At 35.5% G+C, this 20,496-nt stretch overlaps 1 protein-coding gene across 3 annotated transcripts in view; it reads right to left on the bottom strand.

The window, feature by feature from the left end:
• Nucleotides 1–13,870: 13,870 nt before the first annotated feature.
• The window catches only part of METTL8 (methyltransferase like 8), a 117,730-nt gene continuing 111,104 nt past the window's right edge, over nucleotides 13,871–20,496 (bottom strand). For all 3 annotated transcript variants that reach the window (XM_023499283.2, XM_023499284.2, XM_003763963.4), the window contains 3 exons: nucleotides 15,310–15,416; nucleotides 15,103–15,168; nucleotides 13,871–14,293 (listed from right to left, as the gene is read on the bottom strand). In XM_023499283.2, coding sequence (XP_023355051.1) covers nucleotides 14,103–14,293; nucleotides 15,103–15,168; nucleotides 15,310–15,416 — 364 coding nt within the window. In that variant the 3' untranslated portion in view covers nucleotides 13,871–14,102. The remainder of the gene's footprint in view (nucleotides 14,294–15,102; nucleotides 15,169–15,309; nucleotides 15,417–20,496) is intronic.

Here is a 20,496-nt window from a genome sequence, read left to right as displayed (position 1 = left end):
CTGCATAAATATATTATGTGAGCATACATGTATGTATAAAACCTCTTAAGCTTAAGATGCCATAAACGAATGGAAGTTCCTTAAAGGCAGAGCTGTTTGCTTCTTATCTTTGTGTCTCTAGTTCCTAGCACAGTGCTTGAGTTCACAGTATATGCTTAACAAATGTTTGTTGAATAAATGAGTGAATAAAAATGTCAGTTATTATTATTAAAAGAAATTCCTATAATCCATTTGTTAGTCCCTTAGCACTTGGTTGGGGGAAGGGACAGAACTTGCATGGATATTGGTCATATACTGATATTCTACCATAATTTAATAGCACTAGTACATTATCAAGCAACCCTTCCCCACCCCTACCCCCTTTCTTTAGCTCCCACTACTCACTTATGGGTTTTTTTGTGGCAAATACAATTTTCCCAGAATGTCAATGTATTAAAAATATAATTGCCAATTAGACCAGGATACTTATATGGTCTAGTTGGCCTCCATAAGGTTGCTTTACTTAATGTCCTATTTTCATGGTTCTAATTCATTAACTCAGGATATGCCTCTTTTTATGAAAGATTCTTGCTGGTTCCTTTAGGAAGTAATAAAGTTGGCCTGGAGAATACTTTGGATGACTTCAAGATCCCCTCAATAAGCTGCTGGGTATTTTCTAGGATTATGCTATAAACAGTGAGGGTAGAGGAAAGAAGGGAAACTACTTTTAGAAAGGAAAAAAATGGTATGCGCTTAGCTCAGAAAAACACCCTGGCGCCTGCTCTGTCAGGACACTTGGTTCTTTCTGTATGAAGGAGTGCTCTAATTTCCAGGAGGGCTAAAAGTTATGGCTCACTGTTTACATCCTTTGTCTGTAGCAGTCTGATGGTATACACTGCAGCCTTATTTTCCTTGTCTCCTTCTTAAATCAACCATAAATCATTCTCCATACTGAGCTTTCCACAAAAATTCCCTGTAGTTTCTTTCTGTCTCTCACTCCCAACTATCATGTTGTGTCTCCCATTGGCAATAATGGGAGCATCTGTTCTTCATACCAGCACTATTTGCGAATACTTCAAGACCGCGTCCTTGATTACTCCTCAAAAGTTCAACTTCTGTTTTCACAGAGCCAAAACACATACTGTATTATCCAGTTTAAATAGTTTCCAATCCTCATCTGGGCAACTGGCTTCTTCATTTCCACCCATTACTCATATCATTTTTTAAAAATTGCACTTCAGCCTTTCCTCTGAATTCAGAATATATATGACTCACTCCATGTCGATTGAGTGGTGACTTAGTCCTTTGGAACTGTGATTTGCTGTTCCCTTAGGATGGTTTTCATCAATGATGCTATGAACTTTTAAGAGATGCTTTCCTGCCCAAAGGGAGCATTTTTCTTGGAGTAAACCAGCATAGCTATAAGTCTACAACAGTTCTGAAAGCCTTCAGGTACCTATCACATCTACAAAGCCAATTAGTCTTATAGGGAAGTCTCCATAGTTGGTAGGATATTGGTTTCCCTAGGATTTTAATATTCTTGTATTTGCTTTTGTCCTCTTCCCTAATTCCTTTTGAATAGCTCAGTCAGGCAATATTTTACCAGTGCTGGAATGATCATTCCAAACAATGACTACCCACTGTGTATACCATTCTATTTTATGGAAAGGTGATATTTGGAGTAAGAAAATCTGGCCTGAATTCCTGATTAAGCCAATTACCAGTCATGTAATTCTGGGAAAGGCACTTAACCTCTTGATCTGTTTTCTCATCTGTTAAATGGGGATAATAATTTCGACACAACTAAAATGTTTTATGAAACTTTTGTAAAGATTGTGGGATCTTAGATGTCTAACTGAAAGAGTTTAGAAGCCTTCTAACCCAATCCCTTCCTTTGACAGATAAGGAAATGAGGCCCAGAAAATTTATTTTGATTTGCCCAACATCCTACAGGGAGTCAGTAGAAAAGCGGGGATTTGATCTCTGGTTTCAAATCCTATTCTTTTTGGGTTATACTAGGATGTCTCTCTAAACAAGGCATTGAACATTAATTTGCTCTTCCTGGTGGGTTATTCAGAGTTTTCACTGATATTTCCTATCTTGTTTCCAGTCTACCCAGTGGAACTTTGGGATCTAGCTTCCAGGTATAACCCTTTGTTCACATTCTGGTAGGTGAGTTTCAGATTTTTTATAAAGATTGTTATTCATTTTCTTAGCTGAAAGAGAATAAAGAAGTCAATACTTTTTTTGGATTATGAGTGTGGGGATGAGTAATCAACAAGATAATACCTGGTGTAATGAATGAATGTTTTGAAAACAAACAAACTGGAAAGAAAAAAAATGTCAGCTTGCCACACAGACAATGAGCAAAGCTGTCTAGCTCCAATTCTAGCATGGAGGAATTGAGCTTCTAGAGTTTTTCACATTTGGTAGAAAACAAACCCCAAATCACCTAGCTATTCAGTCAGATTGCAAAGGACAGTCAGGAGAAAAGGAGAGCTCCCAAATGGATTTCCTATGCTTGGCTCCTTGTTGTATTCTCTAAAGGAAACAAAAGAGCAGGAGAAGGTATTTCCTTGATATTTGGCAAGAGAAAGAAGCACCTGGAGATCTCTGTAGGAAACGAAGGCACACTTACTTCTATGGATCTGAAAGAAATGTCACAAAAATGGGAAACTTCTAAGAATGAGGCTTTGTGTCATTAATCACTATGGTATTAAGTGCTATGTCATAAGATGATTTCATAAGTTTGTTGGATTTTTTTCTTTTTTTTAAATTGACATTGGATCAATTAGGGAGAGATCTATAGCAAGGAGAACTGGAATAACAATTTTCTGTTACCTGATTATCACCTTTGCTATTTCTTAGAAGAAAGTACACTCATGGGGCTATGCGTAGTGAGCTAACCACAGTAGTCCTCTTGGATTGTTAGGTCACAGTCCCTTTTAGGGGAGACTTCCTCCCTTATTCACATGCAGCATGGGATGGAACTATTCACCTGAGTAGATTTTCATGCAGTCTCAAAATGCTACTCAAGGGAAACCTCTTCCAGCTCATCTGAGGGAGTGGAGCAGAACTAAGGATGTTCAGGAGAGCTATCATGGTCTTTCCTTCAAATATCCTGCCTAGTAGGATAGTCTCTGGAGATAGGAAACTTGTTTTGGGCTAGATGAAATAGGAAAAGATAAATTGCAATTGTTTAATGTTACTTTAGCTAATTATGTTTCATAAAAAACAACCAAAACAACAACAAAAAACCAAAGCTAAACAAATCCCTGATGGGATTTATTCACTTTTATCTCCCAATTAATTTGAGCAATTCTTTTTCCAGTGCCCAAGTTGGAAAGACTAAACAGTATCTGTTAGATCTAGGGTGAGGTGAGATAAAGAAAGGTGTCACAAATTATAGGTGATTTTTCTGATTTACTGGAGTGAGAGATGTTCTGATAATATTTGGGCGGTTATATGGCTACAAATAGGTTAAAGAAGAAAAAAATTTTGAGCTGGTATATTTAGATACTGCTTAGCTATAGAAGGAACTTCCTGGCAATGCCTTCGTGTCAGTCATCCCTGTCATATTGTTTCATTTTGCTTATACTGATATACAGTTTTACACAATGTTTCTGTCCGTGTATGAAATGTATAGCTCTCCAATAGACATGCACCTGTCTAGATGGAAGTTGCACAGACAGGAGGCTTCCTGACCTTAGAGTCAGGTAAAAGAAAAAAAAAGTCATGAATGCTTAGATGTAACTGGAAGAAAGGCAGAATAATTCAAGGAAAATTAGAAAGGAAAACAGAGGGATAGAAAGATTCCTATTCTCCCCCAGCCTGTTCAATCAAAGCATTTCCAGGAAAAAAAAAAAAGAAAGAGAAAAGAAAACAGGTACATTAGAAAGTTACATGGATTTTGGAGAAAAAAAATTTCTGGATCCCATAAATATTTGAGATAATCTGTTATTTTCCCAAATTATTATTTTGAAATATTTACAAATCTATAATTTCATAGCTATGGATACTCTCTCCTCTTATTGGGTCCCACCCAGGGCTTCTCATCATATGAAATTCTGATCATTGTCTTTTGGTAAATGTTCCATAAAAACTCTACCCAACATATTGTAGGCTTTCCCTTGGTTCTGACAATGTGTGAACACCAGCACTATAATACAGGCTGCCTAGTTCTTCTCTCCATCTTTTAGAAGTCCAGAATCTCTAGGTATACATGGATTTGATGTTATTTTTTTACTCTGCATCTCTAATTGCAATCATTGTTGGTTAATATGTTGCAGCAGACTTGCACCCAGTATATATCTCTGCATTGCTTTGCAGGGCATTTGCTATTTTGATTCTTCTGAGCTGCTTGATAATATGTAACCTTATAGGATCCCCGGATGAATTATGTGGCTAATAAGTAGGGAAATGCTGAAGCACTGAGAACCTTAGGAATCATTTATAAATGGTGGTACCACTTCCCCCAAACATTTCAGTCCTATTTCCTCTCATTCAATTTCAGGCCCAGACTACTGTCCAGCTATATAGCACCTATCCAACATAATTCTCTTTATGAATTATGTCAATGGACTAATTGTCATATAATGACATGCATTCTTCATTTACTATGTTTTTCCAAGGTGGGAGGTTAGAGTGAACTTTTGGGTTATCTTTGATCTCACTGAGGAGGCTATTTAGTGGAAAGTCCGTGAAACATGGTATAATTATCCCAGTGACATCTGTGAACTGTGGAATAGTGGCTAGAAAGTAAGCTTTGAAGTCAAGAAGAAGTCTCTGACACATCCTGGCTATGTGACTCTGTGTGTGGCTTAACCTCTCAGTGCTCCTGGAAACATTCTAAGACTATTAAGTTGCAAAAAAGGTATTGATTTGAATTGATGGATGGACTTTCCTCACCAGGCAACTTCTCCAGACCAATGAAATGACAGGTCTGGTTGCTATTCCTTATCTCTTGATGTTGGTACTCAAAACCTGCTTAGCAAAAATTGTGGTATAAGAGTATCCAATACTGAACCTTATTTTTAAGATTGTAGGTATAGGGGATGACTTGTTTAAGAAAAACCTCAAAATCCATACCTTGTTCTATTGAGTGAAATAATTTTCTCAAACCACAGCTTGGTACAAAAATCAACTGAGGGGGGAAAAATGCCATTTCTACCTGCCCTGTGATGAACTGGGAACCTTCTCATAAAGGCACAATGGACCTAAAATATTGCCAAGGAACTGAGCATTTTTATGAGCCTAAAACATTCTTATTTTGCCCAGGCTCTATTGCATTAACCCAAGTAGGATGGATGATGTCTGTGCCTTTTGGGAAGACAATCAATAAGTCTTTTTTATTTGGAAGGCAATATTTGATAGGAAAACATTTATTTTTCTGGGGCACAGACTCTACTTAGAGCCTACCTGCTGGAAAAAAAAAAATCAAAGAAGTGAGACAGATTACTAGGATACCAAGGACCCAGCTGAATGCTGTTTGAAGTCAGAATGCTCCAAAGTCTTGTTTTTCCCCTTAAGTAATGCTGACTTTTGTTTATTCATTCACCTGCTTCTTGCTGTTTCTCACTAAAGGTTAAGTGGTTGTGAAACTGTCCGCCCTGCAGGATCGGTTTCTGTTGCTTTAAATACTTGTCCAAGTGGCAGTATCTTATGGCTTCACTCTGAAAAGCTCTATTGGCACCTGAGGGTGGTTTGTTTTTGACCACTTGAAGTTTTTAATGTGCTCCATCAGTCTCAGGCTAACCTGTCTCTCTGCAGTCAGGGCCATTTTGCTTTTGTTTGTGACTCTTTATGACAGAGCTCAAGGGAGACGTGCTTGGAAACTCACAGGGCTCCTGCAAAGACAAATCTGCTATTTACGCTGCCTGTTATAGGAGGTTTACATTTGCATTTCTCCCCTCGCTTGTTATTGCATGATGCTGATTCATACTCAGAGCAAAAAAAGGAAATTCTGCTTTGCTATTTTCTCCCCTCCCATCCTGGCCACATGCTAGTATTAGAGGCCAGCTAGATCCTGGTGCTCCCTTTGCTAAGCAGTGTTAAGGTCCCATTTTTGAAGCCAGCATAAATGCAGATGCAGTTGTTATTCCACTTCAATTTTGATTTATGTCCATGCCAAGTCTATCTTCCAGATACCTGCAGGCTTCTGAATTCCCAAACTGAATCCCTAAAATAACCCCTCAATATTTCATGATTTCATTGGCATTAATATACATAAAATATTTTATACATTACAGATGTTTCCGCTCATATTTTATAGCTGACACTCCCTGAATTCACATATTATTCTAGATCATGCTAGAGCTAAATCCCTTTGAAGACATTTTGAGGATTTTTCCCCTGGTACTACTGAATGATAACTATTTTTTCTTCCAAATCAGGGGAGGATGAGTGATGTGTTCTTTGCTCACAGGGCTTGAATGGGATGCCAAGTAGGAGGCTGAGACAGGGAGGGGGAGAGAATAGAATTGGAGAGATAAACACAGCTGAGGAGAGACAAAAGGCTGACATTTGCTCTTTGCTTTGTTCTTATCCCCTCCTTCCCATTTTGTACCTATGGAAGAAAGGATAACCAATTCCTCTGTTCCCTAGAATTGCAGACTTGGGGTCAGAAGGGATTTCCAATTTCCAAACCAGTAAGTGTAGGCATGATTTCTTCAACATCCCTAAAATCCAGTATCACTTGGGATAATTTGTTGGACAGATCATCCTGTCCAACAGCAGCTAAGTTACTAACTATAGGCCAGGGATATTGTGAAGGAGATTTTTGGATTTGGAGAAATCAATACCAGAGAGCAGGAGAAAGAAGGGAGTAGACTGGATGGCTTCTGAGGGGACTTAACTTTAAGATTTTATGATTTTCAGTTCAGTTACTAACTTCTTACTCCATGACAGAAAAGTGTCTTTGGGTACACAAAGGTTTTGACAGCAGAACAATAAGCATTTATTTAGTGCTAACTATATGTCCAACATTGTGCTCGATGCTGATAATACAGAGACAAAAATGAAACTATCTTGGAGTTAGTCCTGTCCTTAAGTTTACATTCTACTGGAAGCAAAGCAGCCTTTGCAAACCAACTCCAAAGTATATTCATTTATGACTATTTTAAAAAATAGTTACTATTCTTCTACTACCTCCATTGTAATTCTTGGCGGTTATGTTTTAGAGGGGACTGCTTTTCAATAGTGAGTGAAATTGTTTCTTTGCTATATATAACTCATATGAGAAGTTTTTCAAAATCAAGTTTTTAAAAAGAGAGGCAGAAAGATTGAGGATCCTTTATCACAGGATAAAGATTCCCCAAACCTATTCACTTGAGAGGAGAGAGAGAGAGAGAGAGAGAGAGAGAGAGAGAGAGAGAGAGAGAAATCAATTAACATTTTCAGATCTTTCTTTTCCTCTTTAAATCAGTAAAATGGATCTAATAATAATTCCTGCCGCTCTTCTAACCTCCTTCAGATAATAGAAAGGTGAACTTCATAAAAGTATGAAAGTAAATATGTATTTTGATCTCCTTTAAAGGAAAAAAAATACTCTTCTAGGCCCTGATTAGTGTACATTTTGAATTCCTAGTGAATTGAACCTATTATTCAAATCTACATATTAATTCCATCACACTGGAACCAATGATCATAGTCTGAATTTGAATAAATATGATTGCCCCATAAGGATTCATTATTTACACAAGCCTGGTTTTAGCTATGGTATTATATATTCAAAGAATGCTTGAAGATTATGCTAAATTTTTTCCAATCTTAAAAATATTAAGCAATTTACACAAGCCCCACCCATTAAGACATGGTTTTGGATTAAATCCAAGGAAAATTGGATATAAATGGGACAGAAACCTAAGAGAAGAATGAAATGCTAAGATTTTTGAATACTATTCTATTCAAAATGATAAACAATTTTTGTTTGAATGGTTAAAGATAAACTTTGTCACCTTAACAATGTTATGATCCAAATTCAGAAACTTAATTTTGGAGAAATCTTTTTATATGTCTCTTAAAAATCTGTTTCATTTAGATGTTTTTCTCTTTTTTTTTTTTGCTGAAGCAACTGGGGTTAAGTGACTTGCCCAGGATCACACAGATAGGAAGTGTTAAGTGTCTGAGATTAGATTTCAACTCAGGTCCTCCTGACTTCAGGGCTGGTGCTCTATCCACTGCACCATTTAGCTGCCCCCCATTTTGATGTTTTTAAAAGCCACATTTTTGTAACATTGGAGAGTTTCTTTGGATAATTTAAAGCTCTTAATATTTTGAGCTAGAGTTGGTTAACAAGAGACTGAATGGCAGGGAGTGAAAAGAAGAAACCAATTAAGAAGAGGCAAAAGACTGGTGTTTTCCAAAAAATCAACAGAAAGTGTCATGGGGAGGAAAAAAAATTACTGTTTCATGTATGGAAAAAGACCCTACCGGAATTCACTCTGCCAAGGTGTTGTCATATTATAGTGCTGCGATACGGGAGCCACCTGCCAGTGGCTACTGAAGGTCTAACTTAGACCTAACTCACATCTTCATGTGAGAGGATGATGATGATACTAGAAGACTGAGAGGCAGTTGCATTGTCGGACCTCTCTCCTCTCCTCTGCCTCCAGTTTATTTCATTCCCAATCCTCAAGGAACATGTGTGTCAAAGGCTGCTTTGCAACTCCTTCAAGTGTTATGATTCACAGGTTCTCAGAGAACTGACCTGCCCCTTCACTTAGGCATGGTCCTTAACACTGCAGGGCTAGTATACTTTTATTTATACTGTGGCCTATAATCCAAAAATCTGAAAGCAGAGAAGCTAGGAAAAAAAAAAAAAAAAAAACGGCAAGTTCCATGAACTACACAAAGAGACCCCCTTGTCACTTGGACAGAATGAGAAAGGGAGTTGGCCAGAGTCTTTAAAGATGTCCTGAAGATCTAATTGTGATCAAGTGATGTGCACAGCTGGGAAGATTTTGATTCTGAGTCAAGATTTATGGTGAATTAATTCTAGAGAAGAAAACTGGGCTAAGAATAAAGATGAGTGAATGATGCTCCTAACTAGTGTGTATTTCTTCAATTTGTAATAATTTAATTTTTGTTCTAAGGAACTGGAAACTTGAATGCATGCCTATTGGTTGGGGAATGGATGGAGAAGTTATGGTACACAATGTAATGAAATATTATTGTTCTATAAGAAACGATCAGCAGGATGATTTCAGAAAAGGGTCGAAATTTGACTTGCACAAATTGATGCTAAATGAAGTGTGTAGAAGCAAGTGTGTTTTCACCCTCTCTTTGTTGTTGTTTACTCGGTATTTTTCTTTCTCATTTTTTTTTTTTATTTTTCTTGTGCAGCATGATAAATGTGTAAATATGTTTAGAAGAATCACACATATTTAACCTATATTGGATTACTTGCTGTTTAAGGAAGGGAGATGGGGGAGAGGGAGAAAAAATCTTGAACACAAGATTTTGCAAAGGTGAATATTGAAAATTATCTTTGCATATATTTTGAAAATAAAAAGCTATTATTAGAAAACAAAAAAATTCTTGTTGTATGTTATGTTTTAAATTAATGTCTTTTCCAAAATTAGGCTATGTTTATTTTAAATAGAATTCCTTTTTTTTTTTTTATCAATAAAGCACAAATGACTAGTAAAAATAAAATTTTATTTTTTTTCCATCAAAAATTATTTAAGTATATGCTATTGTGCTAAGTATTGGGAATGCAAAGAAAGTACCTGCCCTCAAGGAGCTCACATTATAATGGGGGAAACAAACATCAAAATAAATATTACTGCTACCAGTAGAGGTATCTAGGTGGTGCAGTGGATAAAGTGCTACAAAACCAGGAAGACGCCTTCCTAAGTTCAAATCTGGCCTTGGATGTTTACTGCATGTGAGATGCAGGCTAAGTCACTTAGCCCTGTCCTCATTTTCTTTAGCTGTCAAATGAGTTGGAGAAGGAAATGGCAAACTACTCCAGAATCTTTGCCAAGAAAGTGCTAAATGGGGTCATGAAGAGTTGGGCTTGACTGAAAAAGCTGAACAACAATTAATAATAGCTAGAGTTTATATAGCATTTTAAGGTTTGCAAAGTACTTCACATGTATTATTTCTGGGAAATAACTAGGTACATACAAGACATAAAAAGAGTAAATGTGAGGTAATTTTTGAAATGAAGTAGGGGTACTTGGTAGGGGTATCAAGAAAATAGAATTTGGTCTGTCTGGAAAGAAACCAGAGAAACTAAGGTGGGGGGGTGGGGTAGATACAATGCATGGAGGGCAGTCAGTGCAAAGGAATATGTCACTTTAAATCAGCTCCATTTAATAGCTTGCCTTCTCAACAAGTGGGATATTGGAGGGAGGGTGAGAATTTGGAATTCAAAAATTTACAAAAATTAAAGTTAAAAATTTAAAAATAAATAAAAATCCAATTATCTGTTTATAGGAAGTCTTCATAATCATAACTAAGCAACATCCATTTATCTAAATAAATGGATCATAGATTTGGAGCTTAAAGGTCATCATGTCTAATCCTTTCCATTTTAAGGTGATAAAACAAATTTCAGAGAAAAATGATTTACCCAGGGGAATACTAGGAGCAGGGAGCATATCTGGGATTCAATATTAGATCTTTTGACTTCAAATCTAGTGCTCTTTCCATTATACCACATTATATAGCTTACCCTAATTAGAAGCAGAGAAAAAAAACACTGGCTTAAATAGGCTAATTATAAGTTAGAGGCCTGAGATTACTAGGCTGATTTGCAAATAGGCTAACAAACTCTATCTAAAGGTACGAAAGCATTTGAGTTCAGTCAAAAACCAGATGAAGAGGCAGAGAACTGTGGGTATGGATTTATCATACCCTGTTGGAGTTGGTAGAAACTTGGTTTTGCTCAACTTTTGTTATAAGGGAATGAGGGCTACGGGGGAGGAGAGAGTCCTATGTCTTGAAAATGACTTTGCTGTTAAAACAAATGGTGTGAATAAAACTTAAGAAAAAGAAAGAAGGAAAAGATCAATGTCTTTTGAAAATGGGCAATTAATGTAAATTTGCAAACTTATAAGAAACGCAACATAAAAACTAATAAGAGGCAAGATTTGTGAGAGATTCAACCTTTCCCAACTTAGTTTTATATTAGGAAAGCAACAGAAATGTTAGTTAGTTCTCAGGCAGGTGTTTAGTTAGCTTACCTAAAGTTTAACAACCCAAATATTCCAGAATGGCTCTAAATGCTGTTCCCTAGTCGAGCATCTATCTGCAAATGGACATATTTCCACATCTGGACTATAACATCAAGCATTTAAATCACCAAACATTGAAAACTGGGATACATAAAATGATTTCACAAATGAGGGACATGGCAGACATCTCAAGAGGCTGGGGCAAACAAAATAGACAAATTTTCTGAAGTCATCATTAGCTGAGTGTTTCAATTCCACAGATGTGTCACAGCAAATGTAAAACATTAATAATAGAAACAGCTATATTGACTTTTTTTACTTTTTGAAATATTTCTCATTAAGCTTGAAACTTTTCATACTTTGTTATTGCCCAGAATCAATTTAGTTTAGTTTTTTAAATGAGTAAAATAGGAAGGAAATTTAAAATAAAATGTTTAGTTTCTGGGTTGTGAGAAAGTAAACAAGTATACTCCTCTTGAGTATATGAGAAAATGGGTGCTTTCTGAAATTCAATTCATTTAAAAGCTGATAAACTCTCACATATCATACTCCGTCATTGGTTTTGTGAACCTGAACAAGAAAAAAAGCGAGCACATGGAAGGCTGTTAAATAAGGATTCCACACAGCTATGAAACATTTAAAAGGTCATTCTAATCTGGTGCTATTGAAATTTTTCTGTCTTCCTATGATTTCTAGGCAGAGACATAGGCTTTCTGAGGGAAAATACTACTTAACATAGTGCTGGGCATATAGGGCACTTATTAAAATTGGATTGAATTGGACGCTCTGGATGTCTCAATACGTGTTCCTTTCTTTCTCTGCTGAAACTCACTTTACCCAAGTAGCTTCTCCTGCACAGGGGTCTGATTCAGGTAGACAGGTGAAGGGACACACAGATTGAATAGGAGAAGGAATAAGGTTCTGATGACAATCTATAAAAGATAGAAAAGTAGCTCTGGGCAGGAGCCAAAGGAAGCCCCACTTGGTACTCAAGCAGTGAGTAGGTCCCAATTTGGTTGACATTTTTAAAGCTTTAAAAGGTCAATGTATATGCTATAACATACTGTACAAAGACACAAGACTGGTTTTTACTGTGCCTGTCAAATGGCTGGCTTGAACCTGCTATTTACAACTTGCAGACAGTACAATTTCCATGTGTGAAGATGTGAGCATAATTTTACCTTCTGTTGTTTTTTAAACCACCTTGGGCCACGATTTTTAAATTGAAACACAAGAAGTAGGTTGTGCTCAGGTTCCCATAGCAACATTAACTTATCCAAATTGCCCATGCTGTATGGAATACTTTCAATTACCAGTTTGGCTTTTAAATGTACACTTTAATTATGGGAAATGTAGATGAGTTAAGATTCTGATGCAAATCTTGGCTTTTACATGTACTGATTTATACATGTAACCTTAATATTGCTATTGACACATGCCACCAAACCAGTCAAGGCTGTCCTCATTTCATTTACAATAATTCCTCTATTTAATCTATCCTGCATACCACTGCCAGATTAATCTTTCTACAGCACCCTTTCAATTGTTTTTTTTTTTTTTTTTTAAGTTCAAAAATCTTCAATGCTTCTCAGTTGCTTATAGGATAAAATCTGGACTTTTTAGCTTCAAGGTCTTCCGACATCTGGCTCCAACCTACATGGAAAGAGCAGGCTGCAGTAATGCTGGGAGAAGAGGAATAGCTTTGTAGTTCAAATCATATTATCTAATACTTAGTGTCAGTATGACTTGAGTGAGTCACAACCTTTTGGGGCCTTTTGTTTCCTTATCTGTAAAACATGCAGGTTGATTTGATGGCTATAGCAGTCTCTTCCAACCTCTCTCAATGTTACCTGACACAAGCCCCTTAACTTCAGCTAGGCTAGTCCAATCATACTATATTCATGCTGAAATTCACTTCCTTCTCCTTATATCCTTGTCATCTATCAAAATATTAAATAGCTTTTTGAGTCTAATTCAGGTCTCTCCCTAGCCATTCCAGACAACATGAGTTCTTACATTGCTTATAAGAATTTTCATATTTAGTCTAAATGCTGTCATTTCAGCCTTTTGCATTTCTTTAATCTTATTACTCCCAATGAGACTACAAGTTTCTTGTGGGCAGGGTCTTCCACTTCATTTGCATGCCCTACAAAAGAATGAATATGTTTTGGAAAAACATATAATTAATCTCATTTTTGTATGCTGAAATTTTAAATTCTTTTAATTTTAACATTTTCAGAAGTATTATTTTTTTTTTAGAAAAAATTCAATAATCTGTGTACCTGGTAACATTTAGAAACAATACTTGAGGATGGGCCACTTGTCACAAGAACAAAATAGCAGATACACAGGAAAGGAAAGAAAAAGTCAAAATCTATTCCAGATAGTCTCTGAATTAGGAGAGAAAAAATAGCTTTGAGCAAAACCTTGGGCTGTTCCTGAATTTCCCTGGAAACAGATATGATGTCTATTTGGTGACAGATGACAATTGAGCACAGCTAGAATGTGTTTGTGAACTGATTACTGAACCCAATGGTATAAATAAAGCAGATGATTGTCTCTACTTCTTAAAATAGGCAGGCTATTGTGTTTTTTGTTTTTTTTTCAAGTGATCTCAATTACTGCAGTAAGCTGAATGGGTAATATTTTGTTTTTTAACCATTTTCAAAAAAAAGACAAAGGCTTAGAAGTAACAAACACAAACAAACATGTCTGAGCAATTCACATTTACTGATTTTTAAAAATTGTCAAATGTAATGAGTAAATCCTTCCATATCACTTAATATGTGTACATATGTATAAGCTTAATGGAAGGTCTCACCCATGATAAGAGAACCAAATATGATAATTCAGTTCTAGCTTCTAATTCTTCTTTCAAGAAGAATTTTTGAAGAGACCTTTGCATGGGGTGATCTTGATTTACACAGAAAAAAAGTACACTCTTCAACCAGCAGAAACTCCAGGAATGAGATCATCAGAGTCATTATGGAATGAATGCAATGGTTTCTGAAATTTGCCCTGTATCCAAACTCGATGCATTCTCACTTTTTCTTTCCTATTAACTTGTAAACGCCGGTCAATCAGGTTCTGCTTTTCATCTAACCCAGCTTGATGGAACATATCGTGGACTTCCCCTGTGACACAAAAATAAAAAGCAAAAGTATGACAAGCAATTAAGGACAAGAAAATAGTGACACATCATTGCTTCAGTTAACTATCCAGATTTTTATCCTTTAACAGAACTTTTCACAAAACACCCCCTCTAGGATATAAATGAGGATAAAAGCCTTAAGAAGAATGCATACATCCTACTTGCATTAATACAATGTAATAAGGAGGTATGATATAGCATAAACAGAAGGGACAGGAGCTACTGTGTTTACCAATTTTGATATTTTAACAAATGTTCATTTTTAGAGTTTCCACTTAATAAAAGGGCCCAAATATGCCACATTGTAAATGTGTTTACAAAAGACTGGGAAAATCCTTGAATACAAGGCTTATTTAATACTCATTTAGTACATCACTGTCAAAAATGTAGTTTAGAATGAAAATCTGATGAGACAAGTCATTTACTATGGGACTCATATGAATAAAACTCTCTTGATTGGCTCTACACTTTTATCAACTCTTTTTGCTTCATGCTAACAACACCCAACTGTGGACCAATGCACATCATCTGGCAGGTGATACTATGATGAAATAATAAGGCTGGTGGGCCAATTTCGCTTGGGAAAAATATTTTTAAAAATATTTTTTGAACCTTTCAATTTAAACTCCCAATAGAACATTTAAAAACACTGGAAGGTGACCTTTACTCAATTATTTGACATTATGATACTTATATAATACTATAACTTTTGAATTTTTCTCTCCACAAAGAGAAACTAAGAATTATTTTTTTCCAACCAACTGTATCCTTTTAGAATGTAACTCTTCTTACCTTTCGTAAAGAAATATGCCCTAGTACCATCTCCTCGAACATAAAAGTTTTCAGACAAACAGCATCCTACAGAAGATAGTTATGAAAAGTGGAAATTAAAATTCCTATTTGAGAACCAGGAGATAAAAATGAGTAAAATCACGGTAAACATTCTTCAAGACACAAATATGCAAAATCACCAAGGTAACAAAAAGGATCTCATTATACCTTTTTTGAAACGAAGTTGAGTGAGATCATATCTTCCATGGTCTCGAAATAGCAACATTCCTCCAGGTCTCAGTAACTTGGACAGTCTGTTTACAACGCCCTGCATCCTTTAAAGACAAAGCATGATGCCCTATTCAATTTCATCTTGTTTTTTTTCTCTGCCAGAGTGAACCTTTATATTTTGAAGTCAAAATATGAAAAGCCTGTCATCAAGCTCATTATAAGGCCACAGGAAAATAAACAACAAATATAATCAAGAATGAGTACAAAAATTGCTTTTACCAAGAAGGAAGGCAGGATTCACATATATGAAATAAGCAGATTCAAAGAAAATTTAACTGACAAAGAAGCCTACAGTGTCTACAGAGACCACCCAAGTGACCAGAGCTATTTGGTGGCTTCGTAGAGGTTTCTGCAGAATGTCTAACAAAGCTTTTTTGAAAAATCACATAGATATTTTCCAATAACCACAGTAAAATTAATTGGCTGCAGGGCAAGAAAAAAGAAAAACTGCAGGGTGCTTCTGCTTGTAAATCTTTTACAAAATAGAGGATGTAATTGTGCCACTATTATCTCATACCTCAAAAGTCTAAAACAGTTATTTCTCTGGAATTTGTAAACTTGAAAAATGGATTTCCCCCCTTTATTTTGATCAATCTATTTAAATGTAATTGGTTTTCTTTATAATTCTTAAACATATAAAAACAGTCTTCTGAGAAGTCCATAGATTTTACTAGATAAGCTAAAGAGATCCACGATACACAAAAAGTCAAGAATTCTTGGTCTCAGACCAAGCTCACCTTTCCTCCAAAATGACTTTCTTTCCCACAAGTCCATAACTTCCTTATGATTATCTATAAACTGTATCATCAGTCACCAAAGCTCAAATCGTGGAGGTCAGATGGCTACCAGGATCATATATTTGAAGCTGGAAGGGACTTTTGGGACCATTTAGTTTTATTCCATCATTCTAAAGATTAGGAAGCCCCTGAGAGGCTGTAACTTGTCATCTCCTCTATATTTCTTGTAGTCCCATATCCAACTGACCACCAGATCCTAAAGGTTCTTCTTTCTTTATGCTTTCTCTCAATCTTTTCTTTTCCACTTTCACTGTCGCCTCCTTTACCTCTCATCACCATCCCATCTGAACAACAAACTTCTAAAATAGTATCTCTAATTTCATATTCTTTCTGAACCAAACCATCCTACTTGCTAATCTTCACAAATACTGTTATTATCATTGATCCACTCCTCAGCAATCTCCAACGATTTGTTATTAATTTTTAGTGTTTTATTGATATTATTCAGTCATTTCAGTCATGTCCAGCTCTTTATGACCCTATTAAGGGTTTTCTTGGCAAAGATATTGGAGTGGGTTGTCATTTTCTTCATTAGTTCATTTTACAGATGAGGAAACTGAGGGAAACAGGGTTAAGTGACTTGCCTAGGGTCACAATTAGTTCAATACCTGAGGCCAGGTTTGAATCAGGAAGATGAGTCTTCCTGACTCCAGGTTTGACACTCTGTCCACTGTGTTACCCAGCTACCTGTTATTGATTTACAAAATATAATCTAGTTTTCTTATCCTGCTATTCACTATGATCTGATCTCAACACATTCTAACTCTAAATTTCAGTGCACTCTAGTGCAAGCCTAGTCTATTCATTCTACTCAATACATTACTTTTCCATTGTTTTATTCAATGCCTTTGCTAACTCCACATCCCTCATTTATAATGCTATCTTCTTCTTCTCCACCTATCTAAACCTTAAGGCCTACCTCAGGTGCTTCCTTCTCTGATTACTCTAGTCCTAGTCATTTCTCAATCCTTAGAGTTATTGTGCATTCATTATGCATTCCATTCACTGGATAATTAGTCAAGGCTGTCTTGGGATTGCTCATTTTGTAATATATATTATATATAGTATATAGGCACATATATAGGTGTGTATATATAAACATATATTTCATTAAAAGTTCCTCAATTATATGTAAAATTTATTAACAATTTTTTTTAAACTTTGAGTTCCAAAATTTGTCTTTCCCTCCCATCCCCTTCCTCAAGAAAGCAAGCAATTTGATCTCAATTATATAAGTGAAGTCATGCAAAACATTTTCATATTAGCCATGTTGCAAAAGAAAACACAAACAAAATAAAACAATAAAAATAATTTTCAAAACCATGTTTTGATCTGCATTCAGAAATAAATCAATTCTCTCTCTGAGTATTCTGAAATGAAGCATTTTTCATCATGGGTCCTTTGGACTGTTTTGGATCACTATTTTGATCAGAATAGCTAATCTTTCATAGCTGATCCTTATAATACTAAATACAAAATTCTTCTGAGTCTACTCATTTCAGTTTGTAAGACTTCACATAAGTCTTCTGAAACTATCCTGCTCATCATTTTTTACAGCACAATAATTTTCTATCACAATCATATACTATAGTGGCTAAAAACTGGAAACTGAATGGATGTCCATCAGTAGGAGAATGGCTGAATAAATTGTGGTATATGAATATTATGGAATATTACTGTTCTGTAAGAAATGACCAACAGGATAATTTCAGAAAGGCCTGGAGAGACTTACACAAACTGATGCTGAGTGAAATGAGCAGGACCAGGAGATCATTATATACTTCAACAACAATACTAGATGATGACCAGTTCTGATAGACCAGGCCATCCTCAGCAACGAGATCAACCAAATCATTTCCAATGCATTAATGAATTGAACCAGCTATGCCCAGAAAAAGAACTCTGGAAGATGACTAAAAACCATTACATTGAATTCCCAATCTCTATATTTATGCCCACCTGCATTTTTGATTTCCTTCACAAGCTAATTGTACAATATTTCAGAGTCTGATTCTTTTGTACAGCAAAATAACGTTTGGTCATGTATACTTATTGTGTATCTAATTTATATTTTAATATATTTAACATCTACTGGTCATCCTGCCATCTAGGGAGGGTGGGGGAGTAAGAGGTGAAAAATTGGAACAAGAGGTTTGGCAATTGTTAATGCTGTAAAGTTACCCATGCATATATCCTGTAAATAAAGGCTATTAAATTAAAAAAAAAAAAAAAAACAATCATATACTATAACCTATCCAGCCATTTTTTTAAACTGATGAGCATCCCCTTAATTTCCAATTCTTTGCCACTGCAAAAAGAGCTGCTATAAATATTTTTATATAAATAGGTCCTTTCCCCCTTTTCTTTGACCTTTCTGAGATACAGACCTAATAATGATTTTGCCGGATCAAAAGGTATGCACAATTTTATAGTTCTTTGGGTGTAGTTCCAAATTATTTTCCAGAATGGTTAAACTAGTTCACAACACTGTTTTTTTTTTTTTTTTTTTTTTTATATATTTCAGATAAAGAGGAAGACATGTTTTTATTTTTGGGAAAATAATTTTAATTCAAACATCATTAAAATAATTTGAGCAATAATATGTATTTCCATTTTATATATACCAGACATAGAATCTCTTTTATACTAGATGAAAATTGTCAACACATCTGAAGATTCATAACTTAAGTAGAAATCTAATTATCTTTTTTTTTTTTTTTTTTTTTAATTTAATAGCCTTTTATTTACAGGATTTATACATGGGTAACTTTACAGCATTAACAATTGCCAAACCTCTTGTTCCAATTTTCACCTCTTACCCCCACCCCTCCCTAGATGGCAGGATGACCAGTAGATGTTAAATATATTAAAATATAACTTAGATACACAATAAGTATCATGACTAAAACATTATTTTGCTGTACAAAAGAATCAGACTCGAATTATTGTACAATTAGCTTGTGAGGAAATCAAAATGCATGTGTGCATAAATATAGGGATTAGAATTTAATGTAATGGTTTTAGTCATCTCCCAGAGTTATTTTTCTGGGCATAGCTAGCTCAGTTCATTACTGCTCTATTAGAAATGATTGGTTGATCTCATTGCTGAGGATGGCCTGATCCATCAGAACTGGTCATCATCTAGTATTGTTGTTGAAGTATATATGATCTCCTGGTCCTGCTCATTTCACTCAGCATCAGTTGTTAAGTCTCTCAGGCCTTTCTGAAATCATCCTGTTGGTCATTTCTTACAGAACAGTAATATTCCATAATTTTCATATACCACAATTTATTCAGCCATTCTCCAACTGATGGACATCCATTCAGTTTCAGTTTCTAGCCACTACAAAAGGGCTGCCACAAACATTCGTGTACTCAGGTCCCTTTCCCTTCTTTATAATCTCTTTGGGATATAATCCCAGTAGTAACACTCTGGATCAAAGGGTATGCACAGTTTGATAACTTTTTGAGCATAGTTCAAACTACTCTCCAAAATGGTTGGACCGTTTCACAACTCCACCAACAATGCATCAATGTCCCAGTTTTCCCGCATCCCTCAACAATCATCGTTATTTTTCCTGTCATCTTAGGCAATCTGACAGGTGTGTAGTGTATCTTAGAGTTGTCTTAATTTGCATTTCTGATTAATAATGACTTGGAGCATCTTTTCATATGACTAGAAATAGTTTCAATTTCTTCATCTGAGAATTGTCTGTTCATATCCGTTGACCCTTTTTCAGTTGGAGAATGGCTTGATTTTTATAAATTAGAGTTAATTCTCTATATATTTTGGAAATGAGGCCTTTATCAGAACCTTTGACTGTAAAAATATTTTCCCAGTTTATTGCTTCCTTCTAATCTTGTCTGCATTAGTTTTGTTTGTACAAAAACTTTTCAGTTTGGTATAATCGAAATTTTCTATTTTGTGATCAGTAATGATCTCTAGTTCTGCTTTGGTCATCAAAGTCCTTCCTTCCACAGGTCTGAGAGGTAAACTATCCTGTGTTCCTCTAATTTATTAATAATTTCATTCTTATGCCTAGGTCATGAACCCATTTTGACCTTATCTTGGTGTAGCGTTAAGTATGGATCAATGCCTAGTTTCTGCCATATTAGTTTCCAATTTTCCCAGCAATTTTATCAAACAGTAAGTTGTTATCCCAAAAAGCTGGGATCTTTGGGTTTGTCAAAGACTAGGTTGCTATATTTGTTGACTGTTTTGTCCCTTGAACCTAATCTATTCCACTGATCAACTAATCTATTTCTTAGCCAATACCAAAAAAGTTTTGTAAACTGCTGCTCTATAATATAATTTTAGATCTGGTAC

This window comes from Sarcophilus harrisii, chromosome 3 (genome assembly GCF_902635505.1).
Source record: "Sarcophilus harrisii chromosome 3, mSarHar1.11, whole genome shotgun sequence".
Taxonomy (NCBI): Eukaryota; Metazoa; Chordata; class Mammalia; order Dasyuromorphia; family Dasyuridae; genus Sarcophilus; species Sarcophilus harrisii.
Note: the sequence above shows the minus strand (reverse complement) of the source record. Positions and strands in the feature narration are given on the sequence as shown.